The sequence below is a fragment of the Ammodytes marinus genome, assembly GCF_949987685.1.
Source record: "Ammodytes marinus genome assembly, chromosome: 10".
In the NCBI taxonomy this organism is placed as follows: Eukaryota; Metazoa; Chordata; class Actinopteri; order Uranoscopiformes; family Ammodytidae; genus Ammodytes; species Ammodytes marinus.
This window is the reverse complement of record NC_137214.1, coordinates 7,213,834-7,230,132: the sequence shown is the minus strand read 5'-3', so window position 1 is coordinate 7,230,132 and position 16,299 is coordinate 7,213,834. Positions and strand designations below refer to the sequence as shown.

The following is a 16,299-nucleotide window of genomic DNA, read 5'->3' as shown; positions in this document are numbered from 1 at the left end:
CTTCATGTGTCCAACAGAGACTCTTGCAAACTGTGAAAACACACGCAGACATTTGGTTATTACTACAACTCTATGTAAAGAAAGGGTTATACTTATCATATGGTGCATCACTGATGTTGTGCAAAGCTCTAAATACCGTGCACCTCAACACTTCTGAAATAATAAACCATAGAAGCACAGAACACAACTGAAACTAAACAATTGCTTCATTTCTATATAGAAAAAAACATTTTAATGTTTTATAATGTATTGATCGGTGAAATCAATTGGTCAGGGGAGATTGGAAGCGGCACTCTGAAGTACTATTCTTGTCATTACTGTAAAGCTGCAGTAATTGATTTTGAAATTGTTAAATACTAATCTGCCAAATGTTTTATTGATTGATTGTTTGGTGACCATGACAACTTCCTAATAATAATCAAAATCGTTGCAAATTAATTTTCTTTCTTTTTTTTCAGTGCACTTATGCACACACAATACGTTCAGGTATGATTTTTTAGGAGATATTTACAGATTTTGACAAAAAAAATACCTTCTCCAGAATTGCTGATTGCACCTTTAATCATATAAGCAATAAGAGGAAACAATCTTTTGTTTTCTTGAGATCACAAGATAACCATCTCAATATCAAAAGATATAGACATTCAAAATAAACTAACACGGCTCTTCTCCGGTTTCCGTAGTTTCACATCATAACAAAGTACAGATATATTGTTGTTGAAATAAAGTTTATTGTGTGTGTGTGTGTGTGTGTGTGTGTGTGTGTGTGTGTGTGTGTGTGAGCCATTGCTGCTGAGTCGCTGCTGATACCAGTACCTGGTAAATACCCTTCACACTCCATTAGATATAATGGAGGCTGTCATAATAATAAATATGCCCCGGATAGCTTCACTAGCAACACAATAGTGTCTGGCAATTATAGGCCAAATTGTGATAATTACTTATTTACGGTTGCAGCAGCCAGCCAATAGAAAAGCATCTGACCACCCCTTCACTGAAGAGTAGAGGTAAGTGTCATGTTTGAAAGAGTGTAGGTGAGGCACAGGAGAGGACAGGGAGATAATTGGTCACCTGAGAGGTAGTGTGTGTGTGTGTGTGTGTGTGTGTGTGTGTGTGTGTGTGAGAGAGAGAGAGAAAGAGAGACAGACAGAGAGAGGGGGAGAGAGAGGGAGAACGGAAGGAAACGTGGCCTGGCCTAGAAGCAAGTGTTTTGAACCAAGGTGGAACTGCAAACACAGGCAGGATAAAAACCATGTTTGCTCCTATAAATAGAAGCTTTTAGCAAACCTTTTGTGGAGTGAGGAATCCATCAGCTGCATCCAGGTTTGATGGTTTCATTTAGTAACGGCACTGTTTGTCTGGAACAGGTAAAGCTATAGTGCGTATCTTCTGTCCCCCCCCCACCTCATCGGTAATTCTGAGGAAATACAACAACACTGTCTGCGCATCCACATGAGATAAGCCTTCGGTGATCACGCATTGATTTGATTCCTTCTGCTGTACTTCCAGGTTCATTTTAGCAGTAGAATCAACAACTAAAAAACTTAGTGGCCTCTTGGGATTTTTCTTAGCTCCTTCACCAGTGTTAGGAGGGGCGACGCAAGTTTGTAAACGCTGCCATACTGAGAAATAAAGAGAGAGTATTGTGGAGCTGATAGGCGTAATCAACTTTGTGTCAACTCATTTGCCGATGGCTTGAATGTAACTGACATTCATTTATAGGAAAAAGTTAAGCACTATAGGACAGCTGATGCAACAATTGGTTTGCATTATGCCACCTGCAGCGTGTATGGCTTGTGAGCTGTTTGCTGATGTTGGCCGTGGGTTATGGGCAGGCATATGCTATGGACAACCAACACAGGTGCATTTTATTGATGTCATTTTGAATGCAAAGAAGTGACGAGATTGTGAGGCTAATTGTTGTGTCATTTATCCACTGGTCTACCATCACCTCATGTTGCAGCATCATAATGCACGACGCCATGTTGCAAGGACCTGTACATAATTCCTGGAAGCTAAAAAAATATCCCATTTCTTGAATGGTCTCCATACTCACCTGACATGTCACCCATTGAACACCCATGTATTTCACTGTTCGTAAAAAAAAACAGAAAATGCCTTCCACATAATTTGTTATGCAACAGTTTCATAAGTATTCAAATGTACACAATATACTCTTTAATATAGCCGTTCTTGCAACTATCACATGATTTTTATCAGCAGACGGGGTTTACCCACTGGATTTCTTTTTCCAGGTTGTGGACCTTGGTAACATCAATTCAACACTGTATAGTGTCAGCTTAAGGTCAGCTCATCTTAGCTGTTGAACACATCACCCGATCTTTAAATCTCCTAGATTTTTATATAGTGAACCTTTACAGTTAATAATTGGCATTATCATTGACACTGCACACATTTTAATCACACTCAGTCCACTTTTATTAATCTTACAATGTGCAAAAACCAGCTTTATTTATTCAATACTTTCCAAACATACTTTTCCTAAAGCCCACCACCAAACACACTGACCCAAACAGTTACATCTTCCCACTTACTATTACACCTTTTGTATCTGTGTGCCTTTTTTTAATCATTGCCACAAGTTTTTCTCTACTGTACATTTAGAAATATGGCTAGGATTGTTAGCGTAATGACTTGGGACACTTTAAATGTGACAAGAAAATTCTAAGGCACTAGAAGTCGTAGACTACGGTCCGCATATTCTGCTGAAGCACACATAAAATCTAGGACAGCATAGGACAAAATATTAACACAGCAGGCTTTTTCTGCTCAGCAAATACTGTACATGTGACATAAGAGACATCACATGGGAAAATACAAAAAAAACGCCAACACAGGATGTATCTTTTAGACAATAATAAAGGAGCTCATTTATGCAGTCTTTTTCTATAAAGATTCAGCTTTTATCACAGTTCTGCTTCATGAAGAGCCCAGTCTTTTTTTCCCTCCATAATTGATTTCATCCATATAAATATGGAAATATAGGCACAATTATGTCTTAGGGTGTGGCTAATTTCTGGTTGGGTGGAGGGTCGGGGGGCCAAGGTCCATGTCCAACCGAGCCTGAGAAAGGTGGGGTTGGATGAACACAGGGTGGCATCCAGAGCAAGAGGGAAGAAGAAGTCACACAAAAGCACCTGTTTTGAAACTGTCACGGCCGATATGTTTTGATGACGTCTTTGATGGGCCTCCTGCATATGGGACAGCACGCGTTGATCTGTCGCTTGAGCTTGAGGCCGCAGTCGTTGCACAGGCACATGTGTCCGCAGGTGTAGATGACCGTGTCTACGTCCTGGTCGAAGCAGACGGTGCATTCTCCACTCTTACCAGCAGGGGGCAGCGGCTCCAAGGCAGCAGGCAGGAGGAGGAGAGAGGGAGAGACCGGAGGGCTGAGAGGGGAGCTGGGAGCGGTCACTGGAGGACAGCACGGAGAGAGAGAAAGAGTGTGAGGGTATATGGAGCAGACATGGAAGCATACATGGAAGCATACACACACACGCACACCATCATACATATACACACACGCATGCACGCACGCACGCACACAAACACACGCACACACGCACGCGCGCACACACACACACACACACACACACACACACACACACACACAAAGATAGTTGTAAATGTTGTTGTTATGAGAATGCTATGTAAGGTTCAGAATTCAGTATGGCTTCTTGTATATGTATGTTCTGGTCTTTTTATACATGGAGGTTTATCTCTAACAAATAACAATATCATAGGGAAGGTATGGAAGCCTGTTTGGGCCAGGAAAAGAAAAAAAATAAGATAAAAACTTTGCCTTGATAAATAAAGCCATAGTAAACGATGAGATAAAAAGTCCGGATTTCTCGTAATTTTGACTTATCTCATACCGACGATGTAAAATATCCTACATAATACTTTGCATCTAATCTAATAACGATTACTTATTATTTGATAATTTGAGCTTTTTTGGACTTAAAATATGACTTATATTTGTATTATCTCGGCAAAATTTACTGACACAAACGTCCTTCTATAGTACGGAGATCAGTTGTCGCCACTTGAAACAAAAAGTGAAGTAAAAACTACTTTCCTACAACCTGCATCTTTCACGTACAGTACAGTCCAACATCTATGCATCACACTAGCCTTCCATATGTGCCCTCCTCAAGGCTTTTCCTGTAGGCTGCTATACACTGTTTAGCATGAGGCATGATGTCATCATTGGGTGACCTACCCAGAGAGGACTCAGACGCAGAGGAGGATCTGTTGACGCTGAACGCCAGGTCTGAGTCACTGTCATCTGGACTGCTGCTCTGGGAAGTGCTGGGGGAGGTGGAGGGAGGACTGGACTGCATTGTTCCTATGTCACACACACACACACACACACACACACACACACACACACACACACACACACACACACACACACACACACACACACACACACACAGAGATAAGTACTACACATGAGAAAACCCCCCACAAGATGATTACTCACATACAGAGCCTTTGAAGGCAGCATGCATTCAGGGCAAAACGTACATTTAACTATAGTTTAGTATCATCTCAACACTGTGTCCTTGAACTAATCGGAGGCTTTTTTCTTTTAAGCTGAGCGGGCCAGATTAGATATGCGTATTAGCATGACTTTGGGGAGTTTCATAGACCAATTTCCTTCAGTTGTGTGTGTGTCTGTTTGAAGATAATATTGTTGGATCCCAAACCGCTTTTACAAATGAGGTCTGAGCTGATGGGAGGTTTATGTGGGAGTAGTGGGACTAGGACAGATAGGTCAAAGCTCCAAAAAACTGAACAGACATAAACTACTCAGCTGCATTCCTTCACCCTGGGAAAAAAATAAATTGTAAAAGAGAGAGAGGGGGGGGGGGGGGGGGGGGAGCGGCCTTGACTCCAGAATAGACTGATGATAATTGAAGAGTAGGCTATGCCCTTTTTGGGTATTTATCATTTTCAAGTTATGAGTGACGTTATGGGAAATATGCCCTTTTTTTTGCTTTCTTGTATTGAATTAAATGAAAAGATCGATGCCACAGTCGTTTCTGCCCGTTCAATATCACGCACCAGCAAAGCAGCAAGCCTGGTTTAGCTTTAGCACAAAGACTGGAAGCTAGCCCTGGCATGGCTGTGTCGATTGGGGATCGGAATCCGTCTAGCGGCACCTCTAAAGCTCAGTAAATAAAGCATTATACGACAGTTCATTGTGTTGCGGATAGCCTTTGTGTGTGGAACTATTTCTTGGCGTGTGACACAGAGCATCCTGGAGTCTCGGCTGGCCGTGTGGCAGCTTGCACACAGGGCCAAGAAATAGTCGGGCACCTAACCCAGTGTTTCCAGACTTTGTGCTAAGCTAAGCTAACTGGCTGCAGACAGTGACAAAGAAATATGAGTGAAATCAATCTCCTTGTCTGACTCCCTGGCAAAATAAAGTGTATAATCCTATTTCCCAAAATGGATAACTTTTCCAAGTATTCCATCTGGTCATCCTCTACAGAAGAGAATTAGGGCCACAGGAGAGAAAAAACATGAGAGGAGGAATTTTTTTTCTTCAATTTGCATTTCAAGAATAAAGTGGAAATGTTCGAGAATAAACTTGACATACCAGACTGCTGTAAAGATGGGAACATATTGACAGATTTGAACTCCCAATAACTTGTAAAAAAAAACGTTTCTAAAAGATAAACGATGCATCTTTGCTATCATCATAAGAAGACAATGGGCTACAACCTCGTTCTTACTGAAACCAGACATCCTCTAAACTCCACTAATAACATTGCTCTCTATGTGCAGCAGGCTGCGAGACGAGAGCACAGGGACCGTCAAATAAGCGCAACACAGAAGTGAAAAATATTCAATACCTTCACTCTTATACAGTACAGTTATTAGTGGAGCTTGTCTGGTTTCAGTCAAAATGAGGTTGTAGCAAAGATGCATCGTTTGTGTTGTAATAACGTTTAGCTTATGATGAGTTATTACTCCTGGAAGTTACAATCTGTTACTATCTTTCCAAATTTACTGCACAAGTCCAGGTTATTCTGGTCATTGTATTTCATCCTTACTCTCCACATTCAACTTTTTTCTCAAACTGCATAATGAAAATAAACGTCCTCCTCTCATTGACATCAACTCCTTGCCCTTGTACTCTCCTGTAATCTACAAAGAGTCTCAGACTTGAAGAATGCTTGGCTCATGTCACGATATCACCTCTGGTCGTTTCTCATCTCACACGCTCTCATCTTACCCAGTATCCTGAGCCTGTTGACGGCCCCGTGCAGGGTGAAGAAGACCCAGAGGACCTGGGAGGAGTCCACACACAGCAGCCTGCCTCGGCCCACTCCGTTGACCCCGTGGTGCACCTCCCCGCTGGGCAGCAGACTGAAGCTCAGCACGTCTCCGGAGCAGGGCATGGGGAAGCCGCGGTGCACCACCCAGTACTCTTTACGGTCCAGCAGAACCTCGGGGTCCGCCGGCAGGTCCACTCCGTGTAGGGAGGCCGGGTCGCAGGACGTCAGACCAAACAACAGCGCCCCAAAGTAAGGCAGGCCCAGGTGACCCACCTCCACGTACAAGGTCTCACCCACGTGCAGAGGCCTGTCACTGAACACAAGAGTCCGACTGCTGTCCAGGAAGTGTATACAAGCGGCCGAGCGGTCCGCCGACAGAATGACGTCGGAGCCGCGGATCGGGTGAAAGTGCAAGTCATTGTCCAGGGGGCTGGGGAGGCCCCGCACCACACGGGGCACGCTGAAGCCGCTAGAGGCAGAGGAGGAGGATGGAGTGATGGTGGAAGAGGTGGAAGTAGAAGAAGAAGAAGAAGTGGTGGTGGAGCAGCAGGGGATGAGCTGAGTGTAGTTGTTGAGCTGCAGGGTGGCCATCTTGGCGGCAGCGGCCTGGTTGTTCTCCAGCTGGTTGTTGCTGTAGTTGGCCGAGTCGTGGCTGCTCTGGGGCAGGTAGGCGCTGAGACGGGCCGCGCTCAGGCAGCTGGAGCCCACGCTCTCAGCGAACGCACTTTCTGTGGAAACCAGAATATGGACAAACGTGACTTGGATGTAATGGAGTATGATATGATCTGTCCCAAGGAAGCTAAGGTCAAGTGCATATGCCGACTACGGTCTCAATGAGTGTGCTGATTAAGGCCAGACACTGCAGGTGAAAAGGTTAAAACTATTTAACTTCAAGGTTTCATCAAGAAACATGGCCAGTTGGCTACTGACTTTAAAACTATTATATATTAGAATTTTTTTTCTAAAATGTTTGAATAAATATGCACATTTGGCAATATCTACTTAACTTTGTGCACATTTGCATCTCTATAAAAAAACCTAATGTCTATAGGTGTTGGATAAAGCCAGAGTTAAAATATTTTTTCACTTTGAAAACATATTTGTGTCCAAAGTTTTGCATAACAAGTATGTTTAGGGGTTGGCTGATATAAACAAGTCTGGGACTGGTTTAGCCCCCTCCTTTGACTTATGATACATTCCTTTATTACTATTTCTAGTGATGGCGGAGCAGCAGTTGAGTGCACTGGCCCCTCACCAAAGCTCCTGGGATCTGCCGTATTGACCAAACATGGCCATAGCTCCTGTCAGACTGAAGATAAACACACACTGGGTGAGAAGGAGAGGGAAACACAGGGGGAGACGCTGATGGAAATGAGGGGAAGAGGGACAGAGTGATAGTAAGAAGAGAGAGAGAGAGAGAGCTTGGGAGGATTTGAGGTCTGTGGTTCGTGTCCGGATTGATGCACTATTTTTATTAGATGGTTTTGGTCATCGAGACAAACCAGTTTTGTCATTAGGTTATTAAGTCCTTCTAGACCCCTACTACTTACTACCTAATCCTACTATATTGGCCTTGGCTGCTGAAGAGCTCCATTGGCACAGCTGCTCTCTGAACTCTCGGGAAGCGGCTTAAATTAGCAGCGAATGTGTTGACACTATCAAAATAAGTGTCTGAGGACTCAGGGGTTGTCAAAGAGATGGTGGAATAACTAAAAGAAACACAGCCTTCTAGCTGATTCTAATGGCGCACTTACACTGCTTCAAAAGATGCAGGCCTACTGTAGATTGCTTCTTGTCAATACGTCAGCACTTCTTAATATGCACAGGTTTGGGGTTTTGGAGCGTATTTTTTTCATATTGTTTTTGTATATTTTCATTCAGCCAAAATTGCAGCGGTGTACTGAGCGTGACTCTCACACTGGTCAAAACAACTACACTCTACTCTAGCCGTCAATCTTTCTTGGGCACATTACAAATGCCTACTGTGAGTGCATCCTTAAAGTTGATGATTCCACTCACAAAAATAGGCCATTACTCAATACTTTATGGGATGAATATATGACTAGTAATAATGGATGCTGTTCAAACCCGTGACCAGTCGGTTGTGAAATGCGTTTCTCTCACTTCCCCTTTGTGAATGTGAGTCAGCCTCTCTCTGCTTGCCTCTCTTTCAGCTGACATCATCAAACAACAATAAGTGTTTTTTTTATAGGAGTGTTTTCATCACAAGAGTTAAGTTAACGACTCCATCAAAGTGCTTACCGAGCAGTGTGACCTCCTGGGTGATGCCATAGATATCTATGATGGCCCAGAGGGGACAGCCGATGCTGAGGCCGCAGTGGAAGAGGATGGGCTCCCCGTCGTTGATGCTGTAGAAAACCCTGCCGTGGCGGTCGGCCCAGAAGGATAACACACTGTCCTTGAGGGCCAGTCTCTCGGGCAGAGCTTTGGCCCAGTATCCCGGCCGCGTCACCAGGTCGGGGCAGGCGTACTTGGGGATGTCCGTGGAGACCAGTTCACTGGGGTCCAGGCTGGTGAAACCGAAGCGCAGGGCTCCACTCCAGCCCGTGTGCACACCACTCAGGCGGAGACGCACCTGAATGAATGGGGTTCATCGAAAACGTAAATAATAATGGATTGGATTTATATAGCGCTTTTCAAGGCACTCAAAGACGCTTTACAGGGTTCCAGGTTCCATTCATTCACACACAGTCATACTGGTGGTGGTAAACTACCATAGTAGCCACAGCTGCCCTGGGGCAGACTGACGGAAGCGTGGCTGCCATTCAGCGCCTACAGCCCCTCCGACCACCACCTCAAACATACAGCAGTCATACACATTCACACGAGGCAAGGTGGGTGAAGTGTCTTGCCCAAGGACACAACAACCATGACACAGGTGGCAGAGCGGGGATCAAACCGCCAACCCTTGGATCATTGGCCAACCCGCTTAACCACCTGAGCCACAGTCGCCGAGCAGTGTGACCTCCTGGGTGATGCCATAGATATCTATGATGGCCCAGAGTGAGGGTTTGAAGGCGAGAAATGGCAGGTGAAAACACAATTCTTTTTCAAGCACAGGACAATTAAAGGATTCTTCGGCTATTTTACTTCCATAACATGTCTTATTTCATGCTAGTATAAATACAAAAATTTACATTAAGGTGTTAATTTGACTAAAACTTGTCTGTTTGTGTCTTTATATTTCTCCCATATAACCATCTTTAAGGGTCAATATCTCAACATTGTTTTTTTTTCAAAACTCTGATCCAACAATCTCTACTTCTAAAGCACTCACATCAACTTAACTATCTGTATTCATTTGTAGCACTACCCTAAGTTCATACAGAAGGATTTGTTTATATGGTGGGATTTTGTTATTAAAAACATGCCGAAAATGCATTTTAAAAGGCCTGTACATAGTATATCTTGATTAATTAAATGGAAAAAAAGCCAATTCCAAAAATCATGTTCTGAAAAAACTTTGGAAACTAATATGTTGGGGTAATAGTACAAGTAATACAAAAAAAAAATATATATAATGTAAGTTATAAACTAGCTCATGATGATATCTCTAAGTTACCAATGTTACCCTATTCACCTGCAGTGTCTAGCCTTAATCTGAATATTGAAAAAAAAGTTGCAGACCCACCTTCTCGTAGAGGTGGACAGGCCTGTGGCTGAAGGTGATGCCGTTGCAGAAGCTGTTCTTGCGCGTGGCCCGGCGCAGCTGTCCGTCCAGCCTGATGTTCTTACCCTTGGCGTGGGGGTGAAAGCGCGGCGACTCCACGCTGAGGCTGACCGGAGGAGCCGACGTTCTCCTCTCCACACCCGACCCATTGTTAGGCTGGCTGTAGTACGGTCTGCTGGACACCGCGCGGGGGTGCAGGGTCGCATCTAAGGGTACAAAATAAAACGGGTGAAAAAGTGAGAAAAAAAAAGACATCTAAGGTGGAGCAGTGCAAGTGAGCTCTTTGTGAATGCAGGCGATAACACCTTACAAGCTTTATTGAGATACTGTATGTACAGATTTATCAGTCGCTTAAATGACTCAAAGAATGTAAGTATAATGCTGCTGTCGAACCCAAGTTAAAGTGCAGTACGCTACTAGTCATACCTTTGGAGACATTGGTAAACAGTAAGTGCCCTTTATAAGTGGTAATAATGTTTTTATTCTAATTTATGTGTTACCTATTTTTTTTATTGTATGTCTTTTAAAATGGACCTTGAGTCTAATGATACAAGTTGATGATGAAGATGATGATGATGATGACACCCAATAATGATTTAATTTTTTTAACATGATGACATAGCAGCATTGAAACTGGACAGCAGTGTCAGTTGCACCAGCTGTTAGAAAAAGAGGGTGGGCATACTATTCGTCAACACAATAACTCCTTTGCAAGTGGTCCATGGCAGTTGGTTTTGGAGGGCAGAGGCCAGTTATGTTTAGCAGCCCACAGGCTCACACACATCCTTTCCCACACTGACACCATGAAACCCCCCTCTGCTACCTCTCAACAACTACATTAAATAGTCCCCCTTTTTAGCAACGCAACCCACATTTACAGTATAAAAGAGTCAAACTGTCCCAAATCAGTCTTCTTTACCGCATCCATATGGGACGCAGAAATAAAATAAGGTACATTTAGGTAAATCTAAAATGTTCATACTGTATATAACCTGGAAACATAACAAGGACATTTTTATAATATAAAATCAACATAGATTTGAGCAACTTGAGAAAATAAAAGTCAACAACAGGCGCAATAAGTCCTCCTTATGGGCTGCACACACACACACACACACACACACACACACACACACACACACACACACACACACACACACACACACACCCTTGGCCTACAGCATAAACAAACCCTGAATAGCCCCCCTTTCATTCCTCCACAGTTATCTTCAGAAGTGGCGAATGAATCACACTTTTGCATTCAGTGGAGAAATAGCCCAAATAAAAAAAAGCCTTTCATGTTTGATCTCATCTTCACAGGAGTCCATGTCCTACTTGGGGCAAAATAATGTCCCGGTGAAAAATCAAGACAAACTGATCATTGCCTTAAATGAGACTCTTGGGTTTTGTTCAAATGTGCAATAAAGCTGAAGCTGTAAATGAAGTGTTTATGGTATAGACTGGCTGGAATCCAAAAAAATCCTCCTTCCAGAGCCACAGGGTGATTACATTTCTGTTTAAAATCCACTGGTGTAAAGACAATAACTCAGTCAAATGTTCCACAGCACATTTCCTAAATTAGACATTATCACTGATTATATTCTAAACTATGAAGCGGGAGGCAACGAGCACACATCTGTAACATCTCAAATGATGTGCGGTGCGCACCCTTTCCCTTTTCTCCGGGAGTGTTGCTTTTTGAGGGAGTAAGAAATATGACTTTGATCAAAGTGTGGAGGGGTTCGCCTATACACACTGTAGGTCTGTCTGACGTACTGGGACAGTTGAGGGCTCTACAATGAAGACTGATATAGCCACTATAGCCATTATTAGATGAAAGGCATTGTAACAAGAGGCCATGCAGTGAGGGGACAAGCTCAGCGCATGGTAGATGTTAGCCCCCTGGTTGGTGCCTCTTGTGTATTAAAATTACATCCCAGTCGCATAGCAAAGCATTTGTTTCGTTCCTGAAAAAATAAATAGCCAACCATCTTTGAAAAACCCCAGGGTGATTTATCAACACTTACCGCTTACACTGGATGCCTTAGAAACTCATATAGCCTTGTAACTATACGACTTATAATCCAAACAATACAAAACAAAGATGGTGGCCGAAAATGGTGTCTTTGCTTATGTATACAATGTGAACCAAACCTAAAGGCCAACTATTGTGCAAAATGCACTTTTTCAATGTTTTTTTTCAACATAAATATTGGTCCCCAGTGTGTCTACTGTAGACTCCCAAAGTATGTGAAAAAACAACACTCTCTTTTTCTCTACCTCCACCAGCCTATCAGAGCAGACTGAACTTTTTTTGGAAGGCGTGGCTTAAAGAGACACAATCTAAAACAGAGCGTTTCAAACAGAGGCTGAAAAGAGAAGATTAAGCAATGGCATTGCGAGAAATATAAAGTTTTTTTTTGACACTACACCATGAAAACAGATTCTAGTAAAAACCTAAATTACAATTTTGAATATGAAAATGAGCATAATACAGTATGTGACCTTTAATATGCCCTGTGGAGTTTTTGGCCCCTTGTAGCGATATGGATTGGATGCACCATGTCTGTGCATATGGGTGATGCCTTAGGGCCCTGCCAATGAGTTCACATGGTTTCAAACATCTACTGGTCGCAATAATGCACCAATAAATCTAGCAATGTGCACACAAAAGGAGACTGCTTGCAAGTCGAGACGGATGTAAACACTGCAGTTTGAAAAACGATCCAAAAATCAGCTCTGCAGATGTTCAATGCGGAAGGAAATGTATTGTTAGCATCAAGGAGAGACACAATACATTTGGTGAATGACTCCACATGGAGGTTTCACTATCACCTAAATCTGTCTATACTCTGATGTCACTTTCTATTTGATGTTGAAACTAAATAACGCTCTATCATTTCTCTATTGTTGCACCAAAATTAGCAGAGACATGTCATTTCCTGCTTCCTGAATAAGACGTATCGTCATAGCTTGAGAAAACAGGTCAAAATAAGTTTTTATTGCAGCTTAGGGAATAGCAGATGGCTAGAAGAGTATTTGGGGATTCTGGAAATACTTAATACCAGAGCAGCGGTGTTGTTAAGTGTTGCTAAATTACTTCTAGGGTTTTTCAAAGATTAAAAAAAAAACTTATTTAAATTTCTTCAAAATGAGATGCGATGTGAATTTATTAAAGGCACAAACTAAGGCTAGGTCAACAATGTCACGATGATGGATAATTACTACTCAGACTATTTCCCCTAATGGTGTGGAAATGTTTCTAGTATGTGTATTTAAAGGCCTGTGCCTTAATCAGGTGGCCTTGCCTTGTCAGGAGTGCTGAACAGCGATGTCAACCAAAAATCATGACAACAGCAGAAGAGATAAGAGAGAACCAGGAATGCATCCTCAATACTGGAAAGTGATGAGGCAGACTGACATTTTCCGGAGGGAGAAATGCGTGTATCATATTTTTTAAAACCTCCGTCACAACACAAGTCCTAAAGTGCGGCTACTTTAGGGACTTCGTCAGAATGGTCACAAGCTGATAAGGTTCCCATTGTGCAATATCTCAAGCGTGTAAGTGTTTATCATACAATTACTTAGTCACTGAGACACACACAGAATGCTGTGCATTTTATGATCATTTCTGTCATGTTACACGTTTTTTTTCTACGAGTTGTCAACAGCAATATCACTTGATACCTATGAAAACGTACTCTCTCATACACTGTGCACTGATGCATATGTAGACCCAGTAAACGCACATGTTCTAATAATTCCATGTTACTCAAAATTAGGGCCGGGTATCAGATGTTCAACACTTTCTTGGCACCGAAGGAAATGCCTCGCTACCATCGAGTATCGTGAAGTTTTTAATAATCAAAATAGAGCATTTGTGGTCATCTGAAGGCAGTTGCTTTCGATTGCTATCTATGTTTTATTTATTGATATTTTGTAAAAATGTGAATAAGCTGTAAAATTAAGGGTAAGGTTCTTTTTTTACCACAATGTCTAATGTCGTCTTGTTAGAAATGGATTTCATAAAATTGGTATGGAAGAAAATATCAGAAAATATCATTCAGGAACTGGTTTCGAAGTCAATTTATCGGTATCGGTTATCGAAATATTTTGACCGATACGCAGCCTTACTCAAAACCACAAGCAGTGCAAGCAATGGGGCTCAACGCTGCTGGTGCAAGCCTTCAGTCAGCTGGCTCTGGTGGCAACAGGAACCACATCATTTAGCCTGATGTCGCCTGTCGGGGGCGTGGGAGTGTGACGGACATTAAATCAGACTGATAGAGGGAACTGATTATCAAGTAATGTGCTCTAGGTGTCATGGTAAAGTGGCTCGGGAAGTGATGAGACTTGAAGGCTGTTAATGGCTCTTTTATGCAAAAGAAAAAAAAAGATAAAGAAAAAATGGAACCTGGGCTGACAATCAAGTCACATTCAAGGAATACATCACTGGCAATCACTTTATATTGTTCTTGAGAGCTTTGATACCCAACTACAGCATATTGCAAGACCATATGTGGTTGTGTATATTTGAGTGTAATTGGTGTCCTATAGTGTTCAGTACTTGTTGGTTTCATAAGATGGTATTCATGTTTGATTACTATTGTCTTTCGCCTATTTTTTTTGTATCACTTTGCTGCTGCAATATCCATTTGGATTAATACTATGAGTACTCAGATACACAGCTACTTGTTATACAAAATATTGCAAAAAGAAACAGGCATACAATGAATGCTGTCTGAAATAAACAGATATATTAACACACTGATATGTAGTAGGCTATGGCAAATGACAAAAAAACGACAGTAAACCAGTAAGTAAAGAGACAACAACGTGATTGTGCACTCCATGGGTGGCACTAGCAGAAACAGGAGCCATTAAATGCTCAGGCTGTGGTCATTTAAAGTCATTTTGAAATTGGTCATTTGTGTGATACAATCAGGGGTGTGACGCCTGCCTTTGAAATAGCTGCAAATTAGTTTTCCTAAAAAAAAAAGAATATATAATATGTTGGTGGTGGTCCTGCATGCGTAAAGATGATCATTAAATGAAAAATGATCACCCTTCGCTTGCCTATATAGCCTACTCTCTTTGTTTTTCATTGAAGGCAACATGACATGCGGCTGCTGCAGGTCGGGAAGAGCGCTGGTTTTGGACTCGCTCCCTGGGAATCACGCTCGGCTCCCCCGTGATGGCAAGAAGCGCGCCTCTCCACGAACACTCAGCGAACACAACTAGAGAAATTGAGCACTAAACACTCGCCATGTGTATTCTCAAGCTGTTATACTGCTCTCTGTATGAGTGAATGCAAATTGTCCTAATGAATGATGAACATTAATAACAAGTCTCACCAATCAAAGGTTTAGGTGTCGTATTCCCCATTATATCCAGAAATTCCTCGCGCCCGCTGACAAGTTGATACCGATTGCGATGTGTCTCTGTCCATCCGTGTATCCTCGGTCTGAAGGTTGTTTGCCTGGAACCAGTTGGGTTATATGGAGTATGATAGGTGGTGCCTTCAATACTGTTCGCTGGATTCTGAAGCGTGCATGGACACGCGCTCTTCTCCGTCTTAATGGCAAGCCCGAGCAGTTGGTTGCGACAGGCGGACACCTCCAACTGGCGCACACGCACATCAGCACTATAGGCAGCCCCCTCCTTTCTTTAGTGTAGGCTCCTCTCTCTCTCTCTCTCTCTCTCTCTCTCCCTCTCTCTCTCTCTCTTTCGCTCTCTCTCTCTCTCTGCACGACTTTAAAGACACAGTAAGCAAGCAAGAGATCCCCCGTCAAGAAGAGCATCACAGAGCCTCTGAATACATCATTTCATTATTGACTCCCTCAGAGCCCGTGATGAAGCAGCCAAACGAGTGAGTAGTTGCCTATATGGGACAAACAAGCATCGTGCTTGAAAGGGATGTTCAATCCAAAGGAAGGCAGTTTGTCAGTACATTTGCATAGAAAGGTCTAGCTTACAGTGCAAACTCTGATAACAAAAAAATCATCAAAGATCATTGTTCATCATCTGAATACGATGTTTGCAAAGATATTTGAACCTTGGTGTTAAAGGTGGAGTCAGTGATTCTGGAGGAAGCTTGTTTTTGTCCAAATCAGTGAATACCTCACGATCCGCTAGGTGTTCCTGTGTGCGCTGAAACAAAATCTGGTGTCAATACACAGCCCAGGCTCTGTAAACGGGTATGTAAACAAAATGCATACAAAAGGGGCCCAACGTGCTAGCAACATGCCCCTTTACACACCCCCTCGGCTGTGTATCAACATTGTATTCCTCTTTTCA

At 42.7% G+C, this 16,299-nt stretch overlaps 1 protein-coding gene across 1 annotated transcript; it reads right to left on the bottom strand.

Moving 5' to 3' along the window:
- Positions 1 to 2,456: 2,456 nt before the first annotated feature.
- Positions 2,457 to 15,519, bottom strand: neurl1b (neuralized E3 ubiquitin protein ligase 1B). The gene is made up of 6 exons (XM_080036132.1): positions 15,357 to 15,519; positions 9,964 to 10,208; positions 8,574 to 8,907; positions 6,269 to 7,039; positions 4,244 to 4,369; positions 2,457 to 3,435 (listed from the first exon to the last, which is right to left on the bottom strand). Exons 1-6 carry the CDS (start codon positions 15,385 to 15,387, stop codon positions 3,173 to 3,175), a joined length of 1,770 nt encoding a protein of 589 aa, XP_079892258.1. The 5' UTR covers positions 15,388 to 15,519; the 3' UTR covers positions 2,457 to 3,172.
- Positions 15,520 to 16,299: the final 780 nt, after the last annotated feature.